Source organism: Mirounga leonina, unplaced genomic scaffold, assembly GCF_011800145.1.
Source record: "Mirounga leonina isolate KUSES-001 unplaced genomic scaffold, KU_Mleo_1.0 Mir_91, whole genome shotgun sequence".
NCBI lineage: Eukaryota > Metazoa > Chordata > Mammalia > Carnivora > Phocidae > Mirounga > Mirounga leonina.
The window spans coordinates 14,713-38,420 of record NW_023270839.1 but is presented as its reverse complement, the minus strand read 5'-3'; the positions used below and the strand labels follow the sequence as shown (position 1 = coordinate 38,420).

General features: G+C 36.2%; 1 protein-coding gene and 1 pseudogene across 6 annotated transcripts in view; one reads left to right on the top strand and one right to left on the bottom strand.

Moving 5' to 3' along the window:
• NUBPL (nucleotide binding protein like) overlaps positions 1–23,506 on the top strand; it is a 148,596-nt gene extending 125,090 nt beyond the window's left edge. Inside the window, exons 3-6 of one of the 6 annotated variants that reach the window (XR_004677361.1) lie at positions 15,922–16,066; positions 16,982–17,168; positions 19,900–19,997; positions 23,305–23,362. Coding sequence is in view for 1 of the 6 variants with exons in the window: in XM_034994643.1 (XP_034850534.1) it covers positions 23,305–23,415 (111 nt within the window). In the remaining 5 variants the exon portion in view is untranslated. Of the gene's footprint in view, positions 1–15,921; positions 16,067–16,981; positions 17,620–19,899; positions 19,998–23,304 lie in introns of those variants that run through there. The other 5 variants (XR_004677360.1, XR_004677358.1, XR_004677357.1 and 2 more) reach the window with 5 other exon arrangements.
• On the bottom strand, positions 5,337–6,045 carry LOC118003600 (annotated as a pseudogene).
• Positions 23,507–23,708: the final 202 nt, after the last annotated feature.

Sequence of the window (23,708 nt, the reverse complement as noted above, 5' to 3'; positions counted from 1 at the left end):
CTTGGTACTAATCAGCCTAAAACAGCAAGAACAATTTTCCTCAGGATCAGATAATCCTTGAAATTCTTGAAATTCTGGGTCTGCATATCTCTAACTCATTTAACGTAATTAGGGTGACGTTCTAACCAACTCCTTGGAAACTATATTACACTAATTTTTACAGTTGAGTGTGGGACAAAGTATTTTTGAGAGAAGGTCAAAGAAATCACAATGAGAAAGGTTAAGGGATTGAAAATATGTGCTTTGCTACTGTCAGGCTAAGCCATCACTGTTTCTCACCTTATATGCAGGTTAAGGATAATATATTAGAAGATTGGTGGAGAAACAAACCGTCATTTATTTTGAGGATTGCTTAGCATCTAGACAGGGAGAATGAGAAAGAAGAAACAGGGAAAATTTTACCAACGGGTAGGGGGAGACAGTGGGAATGAAGTGGAATGAGGAAAAAAAAAAGTGCTATTTTAGATGGAGAATATAGATTAGCAAAAGAATTTAAGGCTAAGAGTCAGTCAGCCTTATGTCATATACATGAATATAAAGGATCTATTTTGTATTACAGAGAATGTTTGATTGTTTGATATTTGTACATTCTGTGTTTAAACAAATGATTTGGAAATCTTCTGACTATGCATTTTTGAATAATTGATATTCAGAATACATTATGTCATCTATGAAGATGTTTGGTGGAGCTGATTTGCATTAAAACGTTCATGATTCTCAGTAAGAAAAATACACAGAAGCACAAAACAGTTAATTATCTTTCTTTTAAAATAAATGTCAAGAAAAGCATTAAAAGTAAGATAAAATATAGTACTTAAAGAAAATTCTATCTCAGAATTCAAAATATTCTATAACTGTACACAGGAAATAGAATACTATATACTTTAATGTTTATATTGAAGATCTTATGAATCTTTTAAAAAAAATTCTTCTGACATAATAGCTTTTGCAAATGAACTTAGACTCCTTTCTTTCAACAGTGTCCTATAGGTCTAGGGTGTCTCCTCTCTTTAATTATTGAAATATTTTATCTGTATTTGTAATATGTAGAATTTGTGTTTATCTTATTTTCTCACTTTGTAGTTTGTTTTTTAGCTGACAGAACTGTTTCTTTTGCTCTGAGTAGTTCAGTAGAGTCCAGTTAACAGGGGCAGTGTTGATGTGGGGAGATGTAACCCAGAGCTACCTTCGCATATTAAAAGAAGGACGTTGTATCCTAGAATGCAGTTACTATTAAATAAACTACACTTATACATAAGTATAGTTATAAGACCTAATGGAGTCAATAGCATTTGTTTAGCTGTTACCTGTCAGTATAATACATATAAGAATGATTCATTACATAGGAATGATTCATTTGTCATTTTTATCTTGCCAGTTAATCAGATATTCTGTAAATATATATTATCAAAATAGGATAACATTATGAAATTTTTATATGAAGAAATGATTTGTGGCAAATCTGATATTCATTTTGTATATGAAAATTTAGGTATTGTGTCTAGAAGTCTTGTCATTCAGAAAGTAATATTAACTGTTTTTATTTCTGTCGATAATAGGTTGAGGTTAGGCTCTTTCTTTTCTGTTCTAAACCTTCCATATTCTCCCTTTTACTTTGAGGGAGAGACAAAGGACCCAACAGGACAATTTGAATTATTATTACTCACTTAGAAGTGGGAGAATGGAAAATTAGCCCATCTTCCCCCAAGATTAAGTTAATACTAAATAACTGGTTAATGTTTTTGAGCTCTGTTTCTCTAATTTTTCTGTATCCATCTGTTCATATATCCATTGTATTTGTGGTGATCTATTAGCTGATGTGAGAGATTGATAATCAGTCTGGGTTAAAATAATATTTATTACTGGAGCACCTGGCTGGCTCCGTTAGGTTAAGCATCTGTTTTCGGTTCAGGTCATGATCCCAGAGTCCTGAGATCAGGCCCCATGTTGGGCTCCCTACTCAGTGGGGAGCCTGCCTCTCCCTCTCCTTCTGCCCCTCCCCCTGCTTGTGTTCTCTCTCTCTCTCTCAAATAAATAAATAAAATCTTTAAAAAATAATATTTATTGTAAGACTGATGAATCACAGGCCCAAGCCTCTGAAACCAATAATATACTATATGTTAATTAATTGAACTTAAATAAAAAATGTTTTTATTTTTTAATTTAATTTCATTATGTTATGTTAGTCACCATACAATACATAACCAGTTTTTGATGCAGTGATCCACGATTCATTGTTTTCATACAGAAGATAGTAATAATATTTATTACTGTCTTTCAAAATTTTCTACCCAGTATCGCTTCTCGGACTTTTGGCTAAGATCAAGGGTAAAAGTTTTTACCCACCATATCTTTTGTTAATATATGTGTGTGGGGGGGAAGGTGAGAAAATGAATTGTCTGAGGAAAAACAGTAGAAATTTATCTTACTTGGTGTTATTTTTATTCTAGGGAAAAAAGCATTATTATTGAAAAATACTGTAAGACAGTATTTTATTACTACTTCCTGAAATTTTAAATTATTTTCAGTTAGGATAAAGAAAAAGAAAACCAGTAATAAGGATTTGGTAAATATTTATTAAATTTTCCCTAAATCTGCTCCTCCTTTTAGTGTTTCCCATAAACCAAGGTGCTTAGACCAAAACCCTGGGACTTGGTCTTGAGTTTTTTTTTTTTCCCTTACCATGTATATATAATCTATCAGCAAGTCCTCTAGACTTTACATTCCAAATATATCTTTAATCTGTTTACTTCTCTTCATCTTCTCTACCATCCTAGCATAACCCATCATCATTTATTTAGACTCCTGCAAGAGCCTTAAGTGGTATCTGTGCCTTCACTCTTGCTTTCTTACATACCACTGTATTCTCCTCACAGTATTCAGAATGATCTTTAAAAACTTCTGTGCTGAAACTAACCAGTATGCTAAGCATCCGTTTTATTATTTGAAAAACTTAAAAATAAAGTGAATCAAGTATTTGTCCTATTTTTCTTACACTGTTAAGCAAATGGTTGATGAAGGAAGTTTTTCATTTACTGAAGTATTTTAGTTGATAAATAAAGGAGGAATGATAGAATTATAATATCAATATTTTACAACCCCTAAATAAGTATTATAATAGATCAAAGAGTAATTATTACTGACTGCTAATATATGCATGTAGAGAGAACACATTATATGCATCCCAGTCAGGGTACATAACATCAACTGTGGAGTAGTTTTGCTAGAAGTTTGAACCTGAATCTGGTTAAACATTCAGATCTAACTACCAGTTTATAGGAAATACAATGGACAGAGGAAGCCATCAGGAAATCTGGAGTATGGAAAAGCCTATAGGAGAAGTAACCCAGTTTTTTTTTCCCAACAAATAAATTGTAAGGAGAAAAAAGTGAAGGAATCATAATCTATAGATTAAAAGACCAAGAAACTTATTAACTGCTGTATCTAGACCTTATTTGGATTTGATTTGAACCAGTGAGCTTTAGGAAAAATTGATACCCAGGAAAATTTGGACACTGGCTAGATAGTTGGTGATTTTAATAAATTATTATTAAAAATAATGATTTAATGATAGTAATATTGATAGGGGCTATATTTGCAAGAAGAGCCCTTATCTTTTAGCAATACATATTAAAATGTGTATAAATGAAATGATATGTCTGAGGGGTAGATGGGGAATGAATAAAGGTACAAATTAAGCAAGACTGGCCATGAATTGATAACTGTTGAAACTGGATGATAAATATATGTGGATCCATTTTGCTCTGTTCTCTTTTTTTTCACACACATTTAAACTTCCTGTAATTAAATTTAAAACAAAAAGCCTTTGGACATAGACTCTAATCCAATTCTTTATTTTAGCAGATTCTGCCCAATCTGACCTCTGCTTACCCCGTATCTAGCATGTTCACCCTTGCTCACATTATACTTGCTTTTTTCCTTTTCCTCAGATACCCCAAATTCATTCCTATGTTAGGGCTCTTGAACTTGATGTTCTATCTGGAACCTTCTTCCCCTAGATCTTCATTGTACATCCTCTGTTGGCATTCAGGTCTCATTTTATTTTTATTATTTTTTTTAGGCCTCATTTTAATGTCACCTCAGAACAGCTAGCTGTGAAAATCATCTAATCTAGTTTTATTTTCATCAGAACATTTATCCTGATTTGACATTTTCTTTTCTATTTATTTCTTTATTCATTGTTCTTATCCACTAGAGTATAAGCTACATGTGGGTGGTGGTAAGATCTTGACTATCTTGTTCACTTTTAGATTTCCAGCACTTTTCTGACAAATACCTGGCAAATATGGTTGGTACTCAATAAATGTTTTTTGCGTGAGTCAATTAAATGTTTATGAAGTTGTTGAATACTAAGAAGATTAACATTATTAATCTTTTACTTTTAGAATATCAACAGTATATAGTATTATTGCCTAGTGAAAGTATTTAAAATTCTGCTGGCATTTTCATAATTAGTGTTTTCAAAGGCTCATGTGCAAGAGAATTAGCTTTATAGCAAAGCTTCAGAAAGATTTTTTAAAATTCACAAAATATCAAATTTTCTGTTAGCGTTTATTTAAAAATATTTGAATTTGGGGTAATTAATGTCACATTTTGTCTAAGAGCTGTTTTTTGTAGCTATATAAGTAGAGGTTAAAATTTGTGATATGTGTTTATATGTGATATGAAAATTTGGCAAACATTTCTTGGCTCATGTGAATGATAATGAAACACTTATATCTTCTATCAAGAAGGAATTGAGAAGTACTTTATAGATAGATGCATTAGAGGAGATGAAACTGTAAAACTATGAGATCTTCTCTCTATAAAAAACCATAGAAGGGCACCTGAGTGGCTCAGTCGGTTAAATGTCCAACTCTTGAGTTTGTCTCAGGTCCTGATCTCAGGGTCATGAGATTGAGTCCCACATCAGGCTCCATGCTCAGCATAGTGTCTATTTGAGATTCTCTCTCTCCATCTCCCTCTCCCCCTCCCTCTACTCGTGCTCTCTATCTCTCTCTAAAATGAATAAATGAAATCTTTAAAACAAAAAAACATAGAAAACAATATATTTGTTAAGAACAAATATATGTATATAATATATATGTGATTCAACAGTCTTACTGCAACGACATGGATGGAACTGGAGGGTATTATGCTGAGAATGAATTTTTAGGTTACATACATGCCCGCACATTTATCTTAGTTTAGTCCTATCTTAGTTTAGGGGGAGTCAGATAAAATGAGCCTTTCTTCAGTCTCCCAGGGAAAGAAAGGGTGAGAAGACAGAATATGACTAGGCCCTGGATGAACCCAGTGCTGTAGTCTCATAAGGCCTAGTTTTCTACCAAGGGAAAATGCTGATTTTCCTTGTCATGGTCCTGGCTTTGCTCCCCTGCTCAGTGTCAAGTTTTTAGAAGTCCAGTTCCCAGAATGCCCCATTCCTTTAGTTCCCTAACATTTTCACTTAGGGGAGAAGACTGCTTACACTCTTTTGTCAGGATCCCAGAGGCATTGTCATCTTGCAGGATGGTGAGGTGAGATCTCTCTAGTACCTTGCCATTTGGTTTCTATCTGTTGGGCTTAGAACCTGAACTGGGAGTCTCAGATCTCTCAATAGTATGTTTGAGTGCTGGCTGGCCATAGGGGTTTCTGTGAGCTGTCTTGTTTCCTCCTTGGAAAATACCTGCTTGGAGGGGAGCTGATTCTGGCTTCAGAGTGTCATCTGGGATTACTGGGTGTTCAGAGGCAAGCCCAATTCAAATGAAGGTGCCTCTGGGGGCATAACAGGCCTTGGGGGAAAATTTGATTTGTGGGCCTCTGTCTCACATACTTCACTCAGCTGTTTTACCAGTGGGTTTGGGGGTCTCCACTGCTGGTCTTCATGGGTATCCATGCAATGCCAAGGGTAGGAAAGTGGGGATTTGAGTTCTGGGCCTGACTAGGACCTTGTAGATGCTCCTCTGTGGGCAGGTTGGGCTGTGGGGTTTGCGTCTGGATGGGAGTGCACAGGATACCTGCATTAGGTGAATGAGGATCTGCCATCCCAGTGGAGGCTGCACTGGGATGCTCTTGGCCGAGCCCATCTCAACCAGGAGGAATAGAGTGGGGCAGGGCCCAGCCTGGGTGACGAGAGGATGCTGGGCCCCAATTCTATCGTTGTGTGCATAACAATGACAGTTTGTTGGTTGATAATTTATTTAACTGTTTTCTCGTTAAAGGACATTGCTCTTTGAACCATTTTTTTCTTTATTTTAAAAAATATTGCACTGAGCATCTTTGTATATGAGATAGTACTGGTTTTGGATGTATGATTTCTGTGTTTATTAACCTAATAAAGCATGGATTATAAAGCATGGATTATGGTGTACGTATATGTGTGTGGGGGCTAAGTGAACCAAATTCGTGTCTTTGTGAATTTGATGTTTTCTTAGGTGCCTTTACATTGTACCAAGTTTTTTGAGAGCCAGTTTCTCTTCTTTCCTTCCCTTCTCCCTCCCTCCCTTCCTTTGTTCCTGCCTTCTTTTCCTTTTTGTGAGAATATTTAAGTTATACCATCTTAGCAAATTTCAGTTACACAGCACAGTGTTATCAACTATGATCACCATGTTTTACGGGAGTTCCTCAGACGTAATCATTTTATAGCTGAAAGTTTGTATCCCTTTAATAACCACTCCTTATTTCCCCCACCTTCCAGCCTCTTGCAACCACTTTACAACTCTCTTTCTATGAGTTTGAGGGGTTTTTTTATTTCACATATGAGATGCCATACAGTATTTGTCTTTCTCTGTGTGACTTATTTCACTTAGCAGAATACCCTCAAGGTCCATCCATGTTGTCACAAATGGCAGAATTTTTTTCTTTCTCATAGCTGAGTAGTATTTTATTATACACACACATATGTACACACCACATCTTCTTTATCCATTTGTTTATTGACATTTAGGTTGTTTCCATATCTTGGCTCTTGTGAATAATGCTGCAATAAACATGGGAGTGCAGATATCTCTTTGATATCCTGTTTTCATTTTCTTTGGAAAGTATGTACCCAGAAGTGAAATTGCTGGATCATATGGTATTTCTATTTTTAATTTTTTGAGGAGCTTTCATACTGTTTTCCTTAATGGCTGCACCAATTTACATTCCCAGCCACAGTGCATGAGGATTTCACATTTTTGCCAACACTTGTTATTTCTTGTCTTTTTGATGGTAGCCATTCTAACAGGTGTGAGTTGATAGCACATTGTGGTTTTGATTTACATTTCTCTCATGATTAGTTAGTGATATTGGGCACTTTTTCATGAATCTTTTGGCCATTTATATGTCTTTTTTGGAAAAATATCTTTTCAGTTCTTCTGTCCAGTTTTTACTTGGATTGTTTTAAGTTTTTTGCTGTTGAGTTATAGGAGCTCTTTCTGTATTTTGGATAGTAACGCCTTATAATCATATACGGCTGTCATGTATTTTCTCCCATTCACTAGGTTGCCTTTTCATTTTGTTGATTGTTTTCTTTGCTGTGCAGAAGCTTTTTATTTTTATTTTTTTAGAGAAGGAGAGACAGAGATCATGGCATGGGGGAAGGGCAGAGGGAGAGAGAATTTTTTTTTTTTTAAAGATTTTATTTATTAGAGAGAGAGTGAAAGCAAGAGAGATCACAGAGGAAGAGGGAGAAGCAGACACCACTAAGCAGAGAACCTGATGCGTGGTTTAATCCCAAGACCCTGAGATCATGATCTGAGCTGAAGGCAGATGCTTAACCAACTGAGCCACCCAGGTATCCCAGGAGAGTCTTAAGCAGGCTCAATGCCCAGCACGGAGCCCAAAGCTGAGGCTCTCACAACCCTGAGATCATGACCTGAGCTGAAATCAAGTGTTGGAGGCTTAACTGACTGGGCTACCCAGGCGCCCCTGTGCAGAAGCTTTTTAATTTGATGTAGTCCTACTTGTTTATTTTTGCCTTTTTTCCGTTGTATTTGGTGTTAAATACAGTGTCAAAGCGCTTAACACCCCTGCTTTCTTCTAGGAGTTTTACAGTTTCAGGTCTATTTTCTCTTCTTTAATCTATCTTATGTTGAGTGTAAGATAGTGATCCAGGTTCATGGTTTTGCATGTGGCTGTCCAGTTCTCCCAGCACCTTTTGTTGAAGAAACTATCCTTTCCCCATTGTTTCTTCTTGGGGACACAGTTTCTTAATTTTTTTTTTTTTTACCAAACATTTATCAGAGAGTTTAATTAGTCATGCTATAATTACTGAGAATAAAATTGAATTGTTGCCATAGTTTTTTGGGGAGAGAACAGAGGCCCTGTGTTTTCAATATAAAGGGTGAAGGTGTTTAGTAAAAATGTTTTCTTTTTTTTTTTTTTTTAAAGATTTTTATTTATTTATTTAACAGAGAGAGAGAGAGCACAAGTAGGCAGAGCAGCAGACAGAGGGAGAGGGAGAAGCAGGCTCTCCGCTGAGCAGGGAGCCTGATGCAGGGCTCGATCCCAGGACCCTGGGATCATGACCTGAGCTGAAAGCAGCCGCTTAATGACTGAGCCACCCAGGCGCCCCTAAAAATGTTTTCTAACTATATTAGAACATAAGATATACACAGGCTTTTAGGCAAAGATAATATTGTTTAATATTTCATGTTTAAGGAAGTTTCTAACTTAACTGAACTCTGAATGGTTTTTAAGATATGACAGGACCTATGAAATTGAGTATAAAAAACTTAGAATGATTAGTTCTTGAAAGAGCCAGACGCCTTACTTATAGCTTCATTAGTAGTTGGTTTTTCCTTCAGTCTGATGGGCCATCAGTAGACAAGTCTGCTTCTCCTATGGTGGTCTTTCCTATAGCACCTCCTAGTATAGAACCCAGGACCTGCAAATCTTGGTCAGTGTTGATTTCGGGTGCTTCATATTTCTGTGAATGACAGATTTTAATGGTTTCAGTTGTTTTGAAAAGAAGAGGACAAATTTAGGGTATTGATGAAAGTTTTATGTGCAGAACTTTGCTGCCACAATTATTTGGTAATTTAAATGCAACCAGATCCAGTTGTTTATAGATGTGTTGATCCTGTGTATAGGAACCTCTGTGGCCTACACTGCTGATGGGTATGGATAGCCCTCCACCAAGGCAAGAATATCAGTCAGGATTTTTACCTCAAAACATTTTTGCAGTTGAACATCTGATTTTGGAACACATGGCTTTTTGATTTATAGATATTTGCTACTGAACTTAGTTTATATATAGTGTTTGGCCAAATATCTGTCACATGCCTAAGATGATTGCTGATTGAAAGAGCCTAGCTGAGGAATGTTTAACTGGTTATTCTTGAGTTTCCTTCATGAATCACTTGTACAGCACTCTTTCACAAAACCGTGGAATTTATACTCTGAGCTTTCATCAAGAGTCTATGTAAGAAATAAGAAACATCTATGTCTCTACTTCTTTTGGAGGCTGATGGATGGAGGTAACTGTTATTGAAAGGCAATACATTATGTGGAAGGAGTATGGGCTCTGGTGCCAGAGGTTAGTAATTCTGGTGGTGGGAGGATATGGAGGGTGTCTTTTAGTTATCTCTATGTTTTCCAACAAAATAAGACATTTATTGGGTAATATGTACCTGGCACTGTGTTTGGCCTGAAGGTACAAAAGTAAGTAAGACTTGTCCTTTGCCCTTTAAAAAAAGATCCATTATTTAATAGTAAAAAAACAGTATGACCCTATTGCTAATCAACATTTCAGTTTTTTTGTTCGTGTCTAAGTTTTAGCTTTAGTTTTCTCATTGTAGGGTTTTTTTGTGTGTGTGTCCCCCACCCCTTTCTGATTTTTCATGTGTTGACTGGGGAATTGAGAGAGAGGAGAGATGGTGATTGATTGATTGATTGATTGATTCAAGCCATTAGCTAACATTTTGTGTTGGGAATCTATATATATTTCTTTACTCTGATTTACTGTCTTATATAGTAATATTTCAGAATTACTGAGAGTATACTTGAATCAGAGAGTTAATTCTGTACATCTTGCTTGCTGGTACCAAAGTAGCTTGGTCAGAACTTCAACCTTTAATTTTTTTTTGTTCACTCATAACTAGTTTGCTGTTTTATTTTTTTAAAAGATTTATTTATTTAGAGATAAAGAGGGCATACAGAAGCACAGGGAGGGGCACAAGGAGAGAGAGAGAGAATCCCCAGCATACTTGATGCTGAGGATGGAGCCTGATGTGAGTGAGGTTCTATCTCATGACCCTGAGATCATGAGCTGAGCCAAAACCAGGAGTCAGAGGCTTAATAGACTGAACCACCCAGGTGCCCCTCTAGTTTGCAGTTTTAACTACAAGACTCAAATATCAGACTATGCCTGTTTTGATGCAATTCTTTAAAAGTATGCATTCATCATACAAAATAAAATTACTTCTTTAACTGTAAGAGAAAAAAGATTATATAAAATGTGGCTTAAAATCATAGTCTGACTATATATTAATCTAATTGATAACAAAGATTTTTAAACTGGCAGTCATGATATTTAAAACATATTTGAAATAAAAATGACTTATCTGGACATTGGTACTGAAACTCGGTCTGAGAAAATACGTTCCAAATAGTCCATATTTATCATTATTATCTTATTTGAGAAACCATAGCTTACTAAGTAGTTAGTTTATATAGAGAACACAGGTTTGTGTTGAGTCTCACCATGATCCAATTATTTTTCTTCTGTTTCATGGCATGGCTTACACCTCCTACACTGGCTTACATTTTGTTATGTATGTGCCACTGGAGGCAGGGATAGATCAGGGAAAATTAGAGTACAAGGCCTACTGATTTATAGGTTTTTGGCATAATTTTTGTTTGAGAAGGTTATGGTGATACTTACCTAAGTAATATTACTTTTCTAGTTGTATAGAGAGCAAACTGAGGTCTAGAAAGATGACTTTTATCAAGATTATGAGTGGTTTATTTATTTTCTTTTTTTCCCAGCTTCTTGAGGGCAGGAACTTCAGGTATCTTGTTCATTGCTGTATTCTTAGTGTCTAGAACCCTGGTTGGCGCATGTAAATATTGGTATTAATTTCTCAGAGTTAAACTCTGTAAGGATTATCCTGTGTTCCCACTTATGTATACTCTGCCTTTAAGCATGTATATTCATGTGTGATCTATAATATTAAGATAAATATGAATACACTAGGTACCTATTCAGGCAAGAACAACTTCTAGATACATTGCCACATTCACTTGCTCATCAGTGTACAAGATTATTATTATTTTTTTTTTTTTAAAGATTTTATTTATTTATTTGAGACAGAGAGAATGAGAGACAGAGAGCATGAGAGGGAGGAGGGTCAGAGGGAGAAGCAGACTCCCTGCCGAGCAGGGAGCCCGATGTGGGACTCGATCCCGGGACTCGATCCCGGGACTCCAGGATCATGACCTGAGCCAAAGGCAGTCGCTTAACCAACTGAGCCACCCAGGCGCCCCCAGTGTACAAGATTATTGTGAACAAGCCTAGGTATAATGACCCACGTGCTTAAATGAGAATGAAAGAACAGCTGCTCATTTAATGGTCTTTTAATGAGTTGCATAAAATTCAGTCCATTTTCCTATTTCTTTGCAATTTAGTGATCTCAGGTTTCTTAGATGTCTTTTGGGTACTTCTGAAGTAATTATGTAGTTTGGGAAGTTGGAAATTGCTGAAGTTGATGTGATGGGAATTAGGTGGTTTTATGTGTTTATTTTTACCCCAATCCTAAAACCTTTTTCCCATCTATTATCTGTATCATCTCCATCTCTATTCTCATAGATATATTCCTTAATCTTTCTCAAAATCCTTTGTGTTAAAAGTAGTTATAGTTTAAAGCTGCTGCATTATTTAGTTCTCATTAGGAAGTCACTTGTAACAGTAAATTTACTGTTTTCTCTTTAGCTTTGTAGGTGGCAGGTCTAATTAACAGGAACAAGGTATAGGTCACTAAAATGTAGAAATTAAAATAATATGTTCAAACAACATGTGTAACTTCTTTTCTGGTCACTTCTTAGCCCTTATTTTTAGTCACTTATTTTTAAATGGTATTTTGACTGAATATTTTCATGCTTAGTTTTACTTGTGAGAAATTTCCCTTTAATTTGCAAAAAGCCATTTAACTCTGCTTATGTCATATAGGCATATGGAAAAGATATTTTAAGTTACTTGTTTCGATCATTTTGGAATGTGGTGACCTCAGATATGGGCAAATATTTTCTTAGCATTTGGTTAGAAGAATAAACATGGTATGCTCATTGAGAGAAATTTAAATTTTGACTTACATGATATGACAAGTTTCTATTTGAAGTGATTTTTTTTCAGTGTTAATCCTGTTGCTTAATTACCAGTGCCTTTTTTTTTTTTTTTTTAATCTGTGATCTCATTTCCTCTTTGGATAAAAGCCTCTATAAAGTAGACAAAGGTTGTTTTTATTATCCCTATTTTGCAGAGTAAGTTTTGGGCAAGTCATTTGACTTCTGAGTTTCATTTTCTCTATCTGTAAAATAAGAACAGTGGGCAAGATAATCTCTGAGGTCCTTTCGAGCTCTATAATTCTGTGTTTATACCATTGTAAAATGAGGAAACAGAGACACTGACAAGTTAAAAGCACTTGGCTAACTTCAAATAATGAATTAATAATAAAACCTTGATATCTAACTTTCTGATTAACTGTTTATTGACCCTTTCCCATAATCCTTATGCCTATTACTGAAACTTTGCTGATTTCTTTCCTATTTGAAAATACAGCCATTTACAAAAATTATGCTATAGATATAATCCTTTTTTAAAAAGCTCAAATATGTTTCTACATTTTCAAGTTAAATCTTTATAATTTAGTAGGTGCTTATTCATATCTTTAAAAGGGGGAGGTCTTATAAATATCAATTTCCGTAGCAACTAAAGACAAATCAGGAAAGAAAGCATATCTGAAGTTATGTAGTATAAGTCAGAAGTAAACCAGTCTCACCTGTAGCAAAAGAAAAAAATAGGAAAAATTCTTTTTTTTAAAAGATTATTTATTTATTTATTTATTTGAGAGAGAGCATGCGAGTGGGAGAGAGCTCGAGTGGGGAGAGGGGCAGATGGAGGGGGAGAGAGAGAGAGTGAGAGAGAGAGAAGCAGACTCGCTGCTGAGCGGGGAGCCTGATGATGCAGGGCCTTGATCCCAGGACCTTGGGATCATAACCTGAGCCAAAGGCAGATGCTTAACTGACTGAGCTACCCAGGTGCCCTGGACATATTCTTTAAAAAAAAATTTTTTTTTAGTATAGTTGGCATGTAATGTTACATTACTTTCAGGTGTACAACAAAGTGATTCAGCAAGTTTTTACATTATGCTATGCTCACAAGTGTTAATTGTCCCTGTGCAGCATATTACTTACTATTGACTATATTCCTTATGCTGTGCCTTTTATTTCCATGACTTATTTATTCCATAACTGGAAGTCTGTATCTCCCACTCTCCTTTACTTCTTTTGCTCAGTCCCCTACCCTCCTCCCCTCTGGCAATCATTTGTTCTCTGTATTTATAGGTCTGATTCTGTTTTTTTTTTTATTATTATTATTCATTTGTTTTGTTTTCATATTTTATATTTTATTTTGTTTTTGTTTTTGGATTCCACATATGAGTGAAATCATATGGTATTTGTTATTCTCAGTCTGACTCATTTCACTTAGCATAATACCTTCTAGGCCTATCCATGTTGTCTCAGATGGCAAGATCTCTCTTTTTTTTTTTTTTTCTGGCTGCATAATATTGCATTCCATACCACATCTTATCTGTTTGTCTGTCAGTGGATAGGAAAGATTCTTAAGTGACAGTTTTCTTCCATCCTTTTATTGATCCAAAATTTGTATTTGAGTATGTGGTAAGCATTGGAATGATTTGAGCTTTCTTTTGTTGGCTGAATTTATATATATTGCTGTCATGAGCGTTTGTAGAAAGATGTTTTATATTATTTAGAAAGTTAGATTAGACTTCTCAACCTTTAAGGGTTTGTGATTGAATTCCTTCCCATTCCTCACCTCAGTGGCAATCCCTTCAACAACTTTTCAGGATTGTATTGATCTTGTTAATTATGACATTTTATATAGATATAACACATTAATTTCTAGATGAGCTAGGATGAGGTATTTTAGGATGACAGAGTAGATTGTAGTTCGATACAAATTTAAATATAAGTTCTTTGAAAAATTCAGCTTAATTTTCCAAAAGCTATTTTGGAAAATATGATCACTCTATAAGATTTATTCAGTATACCAAGTAACTTTTAGTTTTTTGTTTTTATATGAAGTACCCTCTTTTTGGAAAAAAAAAGGAGCTTGTTTTGTTATTTTGGTGCTTTTGGATAAAAATAGCTTTTATTCACTTTTCCCTGTAAAATTCCTCACAAATATTTTTCAAATGAAATATGTAAGATCATAGTCACGTTTTGTTTTTTAAGTAGTTGGAAGGAAACTTAGTGATTGTCTTATGTAAAACTTTATTTTACAGTTGAGAAAACTGAGGTCCAGTGAGGTTAATTCTGTGACCCATGGCTATATAGCTAATTAGTGACAAAAATGATAGGAATTTAGATATGCCAATTATCAAACTAAAACCCTTCTATTTGGGATGAATAGGTATCTGGATTCTTGTCTGTACTCAGCTAGATTTATAGTCTAGATTTTTATCAAACACCTATTCCAGTGCTGTTTTTATATTTAAAAACACATTGTAATAATTTATGAACCAAAATTTAAAATCCAAAAGCTGCATTATAGTAGCTCACACTTAAAATATAGCAGCATATGGAACTACAGTGTCTCACAGTTGGTTTCCTACTTAATATGATTTAGATCTCCAAATTTTTAGAATACAGTCTGAGCCAGTTTCAAAAATATTATGTTCAAAAGCTGTAGGTATTTAAAAATCTATATTTATTTTCTCTTCTTAGTCTCTATAAGTTATTTATTTTAATTTAAACAATTACTCCACATAATTCTTTTGTATAAACCGTTGGTAGAATTATGGTTATTGATTTAAGAGAAAACCAGAATTTAGTAGTAGATTATTGAAAGCTAAAATATTCTTTGACAGCTCAAAGTCAGGAAATTTATAGTTAACATTTCCATGGTTACTAGACCCTTGCTCTGTAATATAAAAGACTTTTAAAGGATCATGTAAGGAAAGAATACGACCTTTGACATACCATTAAAAAAATCTCAGACGTGGGACGCCTGGGTGCCTCAGTTGGTTAAGTGTCTGCCTTCGGCTCAGGTCATGATCCCAGGGTCCTGGGATCGAGCCCCGTATCGGGCTCCCTACTTGGTGGAGAGCCTGCTTCTCCCTCTCCCTCTGTCTGCCGCCTGCCTACTTATGCTGTCTCTCTCTCTCTCTCTCTCTGTTAAATAAATAAATAAATAAAAATCTTTAAAAAAATCAGAAGTAAAAGAAACATTATAATTAACCAGAAAAGGAAAAAAATAAAGGAATGAATGAATTCTTCTATTTCTTACTTATATTATCTAAGTAAATAATTTTCTCTTGGTCTGTAGACCCTGTTTTATATATCTGTATTATTTTACACTGAAAAAGTGATACAGAAAAGCTCATATGTTCTTGTGGTAGTGAGGTTTGCTAGCAGAACTCTTCAGGGCCTTGGGGAATAGTGATGCTGCACCCCATTCCGTGGGAAACTGGGAACAGACTAGGATTTATATCACTGCTCCACCACTTACCAACAGCTTGACCTTGGGCAACTTTCTTAACTTCTCTAGTCCTCAGTATTTTCATCTGTAAAATAGTGATCATAACGCCCGGTTTACAATGTTTTTTAATCATGTATGTAAAAAGTGTTTAGTGCCTGTCTTATAATAAGCTCTCACTAACAGTTCTTTTCCTTCTGCTCTCCTTTACCTGTTACCTGTAGACCCACTCTCCACCTCTTCTCTCTTCACTAGTCCAATTCCACGTGATGGTCTAAGACTGTAAAGTAGGACTTCAGATGGCAAGTAACTGAACTAAATAAACACAACTAGGACTGCTCTTCACATCATTCCTGGCTAGTGCATTGGGTAGGCTGCTCTTCTGGAGCAAGTGTCTCTCAAGTTCTGTAATATCCTTAATAACATCAGAACCCCTGCACAATGAGTATGGATTCTCTTAGTGAGGCCCCATGCAGCTTTTATGGCAGCTACAGTCCTGCTCCTTCAGGACCTTGAATTCTCTCCAATACAATGATTTTTTCTAAGGATGTTCTTTCAAAGAATATTATAGTTTTATAGTTTTCCATATTAAAGAAAGTACTACATGTCTAAATATATTTTATAAACTATCCCAAATTAGGTTAATAAAGTGATTTATTACTCCTACTTAAAAAGAAATTCTGAGGTTCCAGCCTTTGGGTATATAGGAAAAGTTTAAAATTTTTTTTTTTTAAAGATTTTATTTCTTTATTTGAGAGAGAGACTGAGATAGAGAGAGCATGAAAAGGGGGGAGGGTCAGAGGGAGAAGCAGACTCCCTGCCAAGCAGGGAGCCCGATGCGGGACTTGATCCCAGGACTCCAGGATCATGACCTGAGCCGAAGGCAGTCGCTTAACCAACTGAGCCACCCAGGCGCCCAAGTTTTAAATTTTTTTTAGCAATTTTTAAAAAATAAAATATCTTGATTCTCAGGTTTATATTATTTTAGGTTTTTGGGGGTATTAGGCCTGTCCTTCACTAACCTCTGCTCCTAGGTTATGAACATCTGTATGTATAAGCAGTTGGCCTACAGCAGGACTCTAGAGAACTTAGAGAGATGTTCCCACAATGAACTAAAATACTTTTATGGTAACAAAAAGTTATGTTGTGAGGTTTTACTCTTTCAGCTGTAGTATGGATTTACATGGGCATCTGTGGAGTGGCCTGGGAATTGGATAATCTTTTAAATATTATTTCAGAAACTAGGTAGAGTTACCAAAGATTGACCCATATATCCACTTTTAGACAAGAAGTCCTCCGTGAATTGATGCTGTCTCCTGGAATTGAGGCTGTCTTCGGGTTGTCAGGGCTGGTCTGCCCTACACCTCTGCTAGAAGAACTGAGAAAACGGGAGATGATGATAAAGGCAAAGATGAAGAGTAAAGTTTCTCTTCTCTTCACTCTCAGAACCTTACTGCTATCGCTCGGGTTGGTAGTACCTTTGGAGGGATTTATTCAGGTATCCCCCCCCCCACACACACATACACATGCACCTTTTCCTATAGAAAGGAACATATTTGAAAATGGATTAGAGAACTTTATCATCTGAAAGATAAGAATATATTAGGGAAAACATTTATATCATTATAACTTGAATAATTTGTTCTCATTTTATAATTAGGCCAGCTGTCTCATCAAAACAATCTTCATGGTTAAGTTTATTATATTTTCTTTTATCTTTTCTTTCCACAATTCAGTAAGCCATCAACTCAAATAGAAATCTTTTGCTATTCAGATTTTTATTGTAGTATTTATATCTAAATAATTTCACTTTTGTAGTAATTTTCTTCTTGCAACCAAAATAAAATAGTGTATGATTTTATAAATAGGCCACTGGGCAGAGGAAAAAATATGGTCCAGATTTAAAGAGAGCCACTTTATGTTCTATTTTAGATTTATATTGTATATAAAAGGTGCCTCACATGGCAAAATTGTAATTTTAGTCATATAAAATTGTAAAGGGCAACTTGACTCATAGAATCCCTCAGTGGATGTTGATGGAACACTGGGTAGGCATTATGGAGGAGACTGGATGTGGAGAGGGAGTCCAGAGATTAATAAAGGATAGACTCTTCCTTCAGGGAGCTTACATTGAAGTTGGGGGGATAGTTATATATAAAGAAATAAGTATGCTAGATTTTTTAGAACTTGAAGACCCATTAAAAACCTGGAAGTTAGTTGAATTGAAAATCCTAGGAGCTTGGTAATTTGCCTGACAAATTAATTTGTCCATGGGCCTGAGACAAGGTTAGCCGCATCTCCTAGTACTGGCATGGTTTCATGTCTGGGATTCCAAGCAAAGCACAAGCACTGTTCTGTTTGCTATTTGGGTACGACTGTGTGTAACTAGAGTTGGAGAACCAGGAAATCAGAGACAGATGGAAGAACTTAGGCATAGGACAGAAGTAGCAACAGGTATATGGCCAGAATCAGACACAGGGACACCACCTTGAGATCTAGTAATTATGAGTCAAAGTAGGCATAAGAGTCAAAACCAACTCTTCAGGAAGTAATTAAGAGCAGACTGGAAGGAAAGAGGCAGTGTCTGGCCCAGCTCAACTTCCTTTAAGAATTGGCCTTATCACTTACGGAACAAGCACCATATAAATGGGCTGCCTGGACACAGCCCACTTTTAATTATTCAGTCTAGATTTTGTCCCATTTCTCCTGCTTTATGATTTCTCTATTTGTTCTTTAGTTACACCCTTTTCTTGCCCTTAGGAGTTTAATTCTTCTTGGCCACTACTTTGCCTCCAGGAGGCTATAACTCTGCCTCTCTTTCTTGGCAATGATTTTCCTCCCTGATTCCACAGGGCCCAGGGTCTACCCCACTGATGTTATTTTCATCTGGCTCATATTGGCCTTGCTAGCAGACCTAAGATTTCTGGGACACTTCACCTTACTTTGGAGAAGCATATGTTGACCCTGTGGTGCTTAAATGTGGCCTGTTTAGTGAGGATGATGGAAACTGCTATCCTAGAGGCCAACTGTGGTAAACTGCTTGAGCCAGCTGGGAAGCCAAAAATGGAATGCATCTCTGGGCCCTTTCTTTTCACACTTATAGCTCAGCCTGCCTGCACTTGTGCTCCCAGTGTCCTCTAGAGCGAGGCCCGATTGTTGTGGCTTTAGTCAGCTTCTTAACAGAAGTGTCCATGGAAGAAAGTGGCCCATGTTCTTTTCTCATTTGTAGCATCACACTCTTCATAACTAATGTCCTGAAAAGATAAATTACTTTATCTGCCCAAATAGAAGATACACAGAAAGGAGGGAATTGCCTTTATTCCAGTTTTTGAGTTACTTTCAGATCATCGGGCAGTATTTTGAACATAAAATATAAACTATTGTTTGGAGAAGGCCTATCAGCCTAAAATGACCCCAATCAGTGCTAGTTGGGAATAGTTTTCCTTCATAAGGTTGACCCCCCCCCCCCGCAAAAGAAATGAAAATAACACAGATTTAGTAATTATCTGGTGGCATAACTTTCAGATGTTGGATATCTTAGTAAACAAAGTGAAAGAGGAATAAAAGAAAGGCAATAATTTAAGTGGTGATGTTGTAACAATACACAACTGCCTGTGTATCTATAGGACAGATGAAAAAACAATGTTCTAATGTTATTTAAATGGCTTTGGACAAAAGCTCAGGGGCTGCATTATATTTGGATACCAAAATCCTATTATCTCAAACCCTTTAAAGGTTGTATGTTATGGTGTAAAAGAGACATCTTTTACAGAGCCTCTCTCAGCTGACTCAGGTCTGAACTGTTACCCCTGATCTGTACCTCATCCTATCCTTCTGACCACGGGCATTGTTTTTGATCCTCCCATTATGCTGTTTATGTTTCCTTTCAGATTATTTTTTAAAGATTGTATTTATTCATTCATTCATTCACTCATTTATTTTAGAGAGAGAAAGAGAGTGCACATAAGCACGAGCAGGGGGAGGAGCAGAGGGGAAGGGAGAGGGAGGAGAAAGAATCTCGAGCAGACTCATTGCTGAGCCCCAATCCCATGACCCTGAAATCATGACCTGAGCCAAAACCAAGTGTCGGAAGCCTAACCAACTGAGCCACAGAGGCGCTTCCCACTTCAGGTTTGATGCACATGTTTGACTCCCTAACCACATTGCTGAATTTGGCTGTAATGCTGCCTCTTTATCCATAGGGCATCTCTGAACTACCTTGGTAACTCTACTTCTAGACTGATTTACTCTGTCCTGATGGGATCCTTTTAGTCTGGAGCCTGAGAGGGTTTTACCAGAGGTGAGGTTACCATGAGGCTAATGAAGTTTAAATTCCAGGTTCCATGCTCACTTGGTTTCCTTTGGGATTCTGGGAGTTGTAGAATGTTCCAGGTGGAGAGAGGAAGCATTTCTATGTAAGCATTTATGTTACTCAAGAGATCTCAGAGAAAGGAACTTGAATCTCTACAGCTTCAGCATTTTAGGGTGATTTCTTGTCACATTCTAAATAAATATTTACTTTTGTACCAAATCGTGCCTTCATAATTTTGTGTTCTTATTCTTAGAAAGGATCACACAAACTGTATATCTTCAGGCCACACAAAATCCCAGTGGGATCTGCCACTGGTTTTTACTAAATGAGGTACCTGGGTGTTTTGCTAGTACCTATTTACCTGCATTTAGTAACACACAACTTAGAAGAATAAACAAACTAAGTAGAATCTAGAGAATACCCAAATGACTCTAACATCAATGCTTTGCTGACCCTTTTACAAGAGAACTGGAACTTGCTGGCAGCCAGTATATTGCAGTGTTAGTATTAGTGACTGCTCTAAGACTGGAATTCACATACTTACTTTAGTTCAAGTTGGCACGCCTTTGTGGATCGCCTACTGTGTGTGATCAAGATGCTGGGCCAGAATCATTTTTTAGTTTAAATGCAATTTAAGAGACATTTGAAATTGTCTTAACAGTGAAGTATTTTTAGTTCCTCGGAACTCTAATAGTAGTTCTCTTTAAAGAAATAAGAAATTGGAGCCACTGTGATAAATGTGATTAAATGCCAGGGAAAAAACAATGATAAATTGTTGGCACCAATCGTTTGATGTTCTGTGAAACAAAGAGACTTGTCAGTCTGCCAGTGCTAAGAGTTTCAGTGCAGAGGATATAAAATGAAAAGTATCCTTAATCTTTTTTGTAGATAGTTTCATAGATGATGGCCCTGGGTAGGTTTGGGGTAACTATTTTTCAAACCAAGGAACCCTAAATTGAAAATGAACTGTTTTATGTTCATCATTTCATCATTGTTTTAAAATGTGTCATTCAATCAGTATCAAATGCTTGTGTTTGAGAAATATCATAAAATTCCTAAAAGACAAGTAAATATATAATGTCAGGTACTGATAAATGTTTTGAAGAAAAAGTCAGAGGAGAGAGATTGATGTTTGGGGTTGGGGGTGCTGTTTTAGAAATGCTGTACTGACTTCCTAGCTATTCCTCGAATTTGCCAAGCAGATCCCCACTGGTTAGAACTTTTTTGCACTTACAGTTGCTTCTGCCCAGAGAGCTTTGTTTCCTTCAGTCTACTGCTTCAGTTATTTTCTGACTTCACTCAGTTTAAAGTAGTACCTTCCACCATTCTGTTCTTTTTCCCTACTGTACAAGCATATCTTTACCATTTGATTTTGGGAATCAAAGAGATTAAAAGAAATTCTTGGGGCACTTGGGTGGCTCAGTCAGTTAAGTATCTGCCCTCAGCTCAGGTCCTGGGATGGAGCCCGGTGTTGTCGGGTTCCCTGCTTAGCAGGGATTCTGCTTGTCCCTCTGCCCCTCCCCCTGCTCGTGCTCTCACTCTCTCTCAAATAAATAACGAAATCTTAAAAAAAAAGAAATTTTTTGATAAATCCTTTGCTGTCTGAACTCTTACTACTTGCTCTCAAATTCAGAAATTAAAGAGATTTTTAAAATATCTCTTGCTATTTGATCTGTATATCTGAATTAGGAACCAAGTAATTTTGTATAGTAAAGGATACTTGTTTTCTTCATAGCACTTTATACCCTCTGATTTGTCTTTCTATCTGTTTGTCTGCCTGACTCCCTCACTCCTTCCACAGTGGCTGTGGAATGGCTGGGACTTTGTCTTGTCCACTGCTCTATCCCCATCACCTGGAACAGTGCCTGGTACCTAATCAATTCTCAATAAATATGAGTTAAATATATGTGTTAATAGATGAATGAATTATTGCTCTCTAGCTTTGTTGATCTTCTTTCACTTGCTTACATTTACTAACCTCTTTCCTTTGCAGAGGTTATTTCATTATGTGCTTAATATCTGTCTCCTTCTATATTATAAATTCTGTGCGGCTAGAGACCATGGTACCATTTACTTGTCAGTACCTAGCTAATGCCTAATATGTAGTAGCTACTGAAACATTCTATGGGGGAATGAATGAATGAATGATTAGGAGAAGTTCCTAGTAGGAACACCATATCTAATCTAATGGAAGTTAAGGGAAGTGAATTTCAAGCTGGGATCTGAAAAATAAGGATGAATTAGCAGGTGAAGAAGACCAGGCAGAGTGTTCCGGAGCTTAAGCTCAGACTTTATCCTAAAAGCAATAGAAGAATTTTAAACAAAAAAGTGGCACTATCAGACTTGCATTTTAGATGGACCATTTTTCAGTGGTGTTAGGAATAGACTAGATGGGCAGTGTCAAAGCAGAGAGACTGGTTGGGAGGCTTTAGTGATAGATGGTTGTGGTCTCCATTGAGTTCTTGGCAATGGGCAAAGAGAGAAGTAGATACACTTGAGAGATTTTTAGAAGGCCGAATAAGTGATTGGGGCTAGTGAGGGAAAGGGAAGAGTTACATATGATTCCAAGCTTCCATCTTAGGCAAATGAGAAGAACATAGGGTACACAGTCTCAGTTGGAGGAGTCATCTAAGGAGAAAAGAGTCTGAGGAACCCTTAAGACCTATCTAAATTGAGCCTGAGCCTTAAGGCTGCGCCTTAAGAACTTGATAATATAACTGAATTTTCTAAGTATAGATACTGAGATGCCTGGAAAGAAATAATCAAAATAATCAAAATGTTAATAGTATTGAAAGTCTAGTTATGTTTCTAAATTTTTCTTAATAAGCTTTGGTTATCATTATTGGTGTGTTTTATGAAGAAAAGTAATAAACTTTTAAAAATTATATTAGGATCTGCCATAGGAAATGCTGTACCAAAAAAACCCAAGGACACAAAGCTAAGGCCTTCCTAGGCTAGTCCCAATGAAAATATTGTTCTGAATAGAAGCCCACTGTGGAATGGGTTCACCTTTAGCGTGTGTGTGTGTGTGTGTGTGTGTGTGTGTTGGGGGTTGGGGCAAGAGAGGAGTGGTCATTCAGAAATTTAACCTTTTCATTCAAAGAAGGTCTGCTGGAGCCAGAAAGTGTCTCTTATTTATTCACTTATCCTTAGTCTTCAGCACAGTCCCTGACAGTAACGGCTTAAGTGAAAGCTATTATTTTAGATTTTGTTATTAATATATTTATTTTTATTTATATCACTATTCACTGTAATTGTTATACAATGATGTTATTTGTGTCATCTTGGTTTGTAGGTAGATTGGGGCCAACTCGACTATTTAGTTGTTGACATGCCACCAGGAACTGGAGATGTGCAGTTATCAGTCTCACAGAATATTCCCATTTCAGGTAATCTTAAACTTTAAAGTGGTTTGTGCTGTCTTTGTTGTTTTGCTATTGCCATATAGAAAAACAAACTCTATGACAGGCAAACATTTTTATGTCTTCAAAACAGTTGTTTATAAATTTTTATTTAGAGATCAGATTCATAAATTAAAATTTTCAAAATATTACCAGACTGAGTGTGTTTACAAAAACATAAAGACATTTTGAAAAAGTGGTGATATAAATCTGTGTTCTAGAAAAACAATAACACTTTATTGTTTAGGTAGAACATGGCTGTTTGGTTCACAGTCACCTGCAGTAACAGCATAGTGCC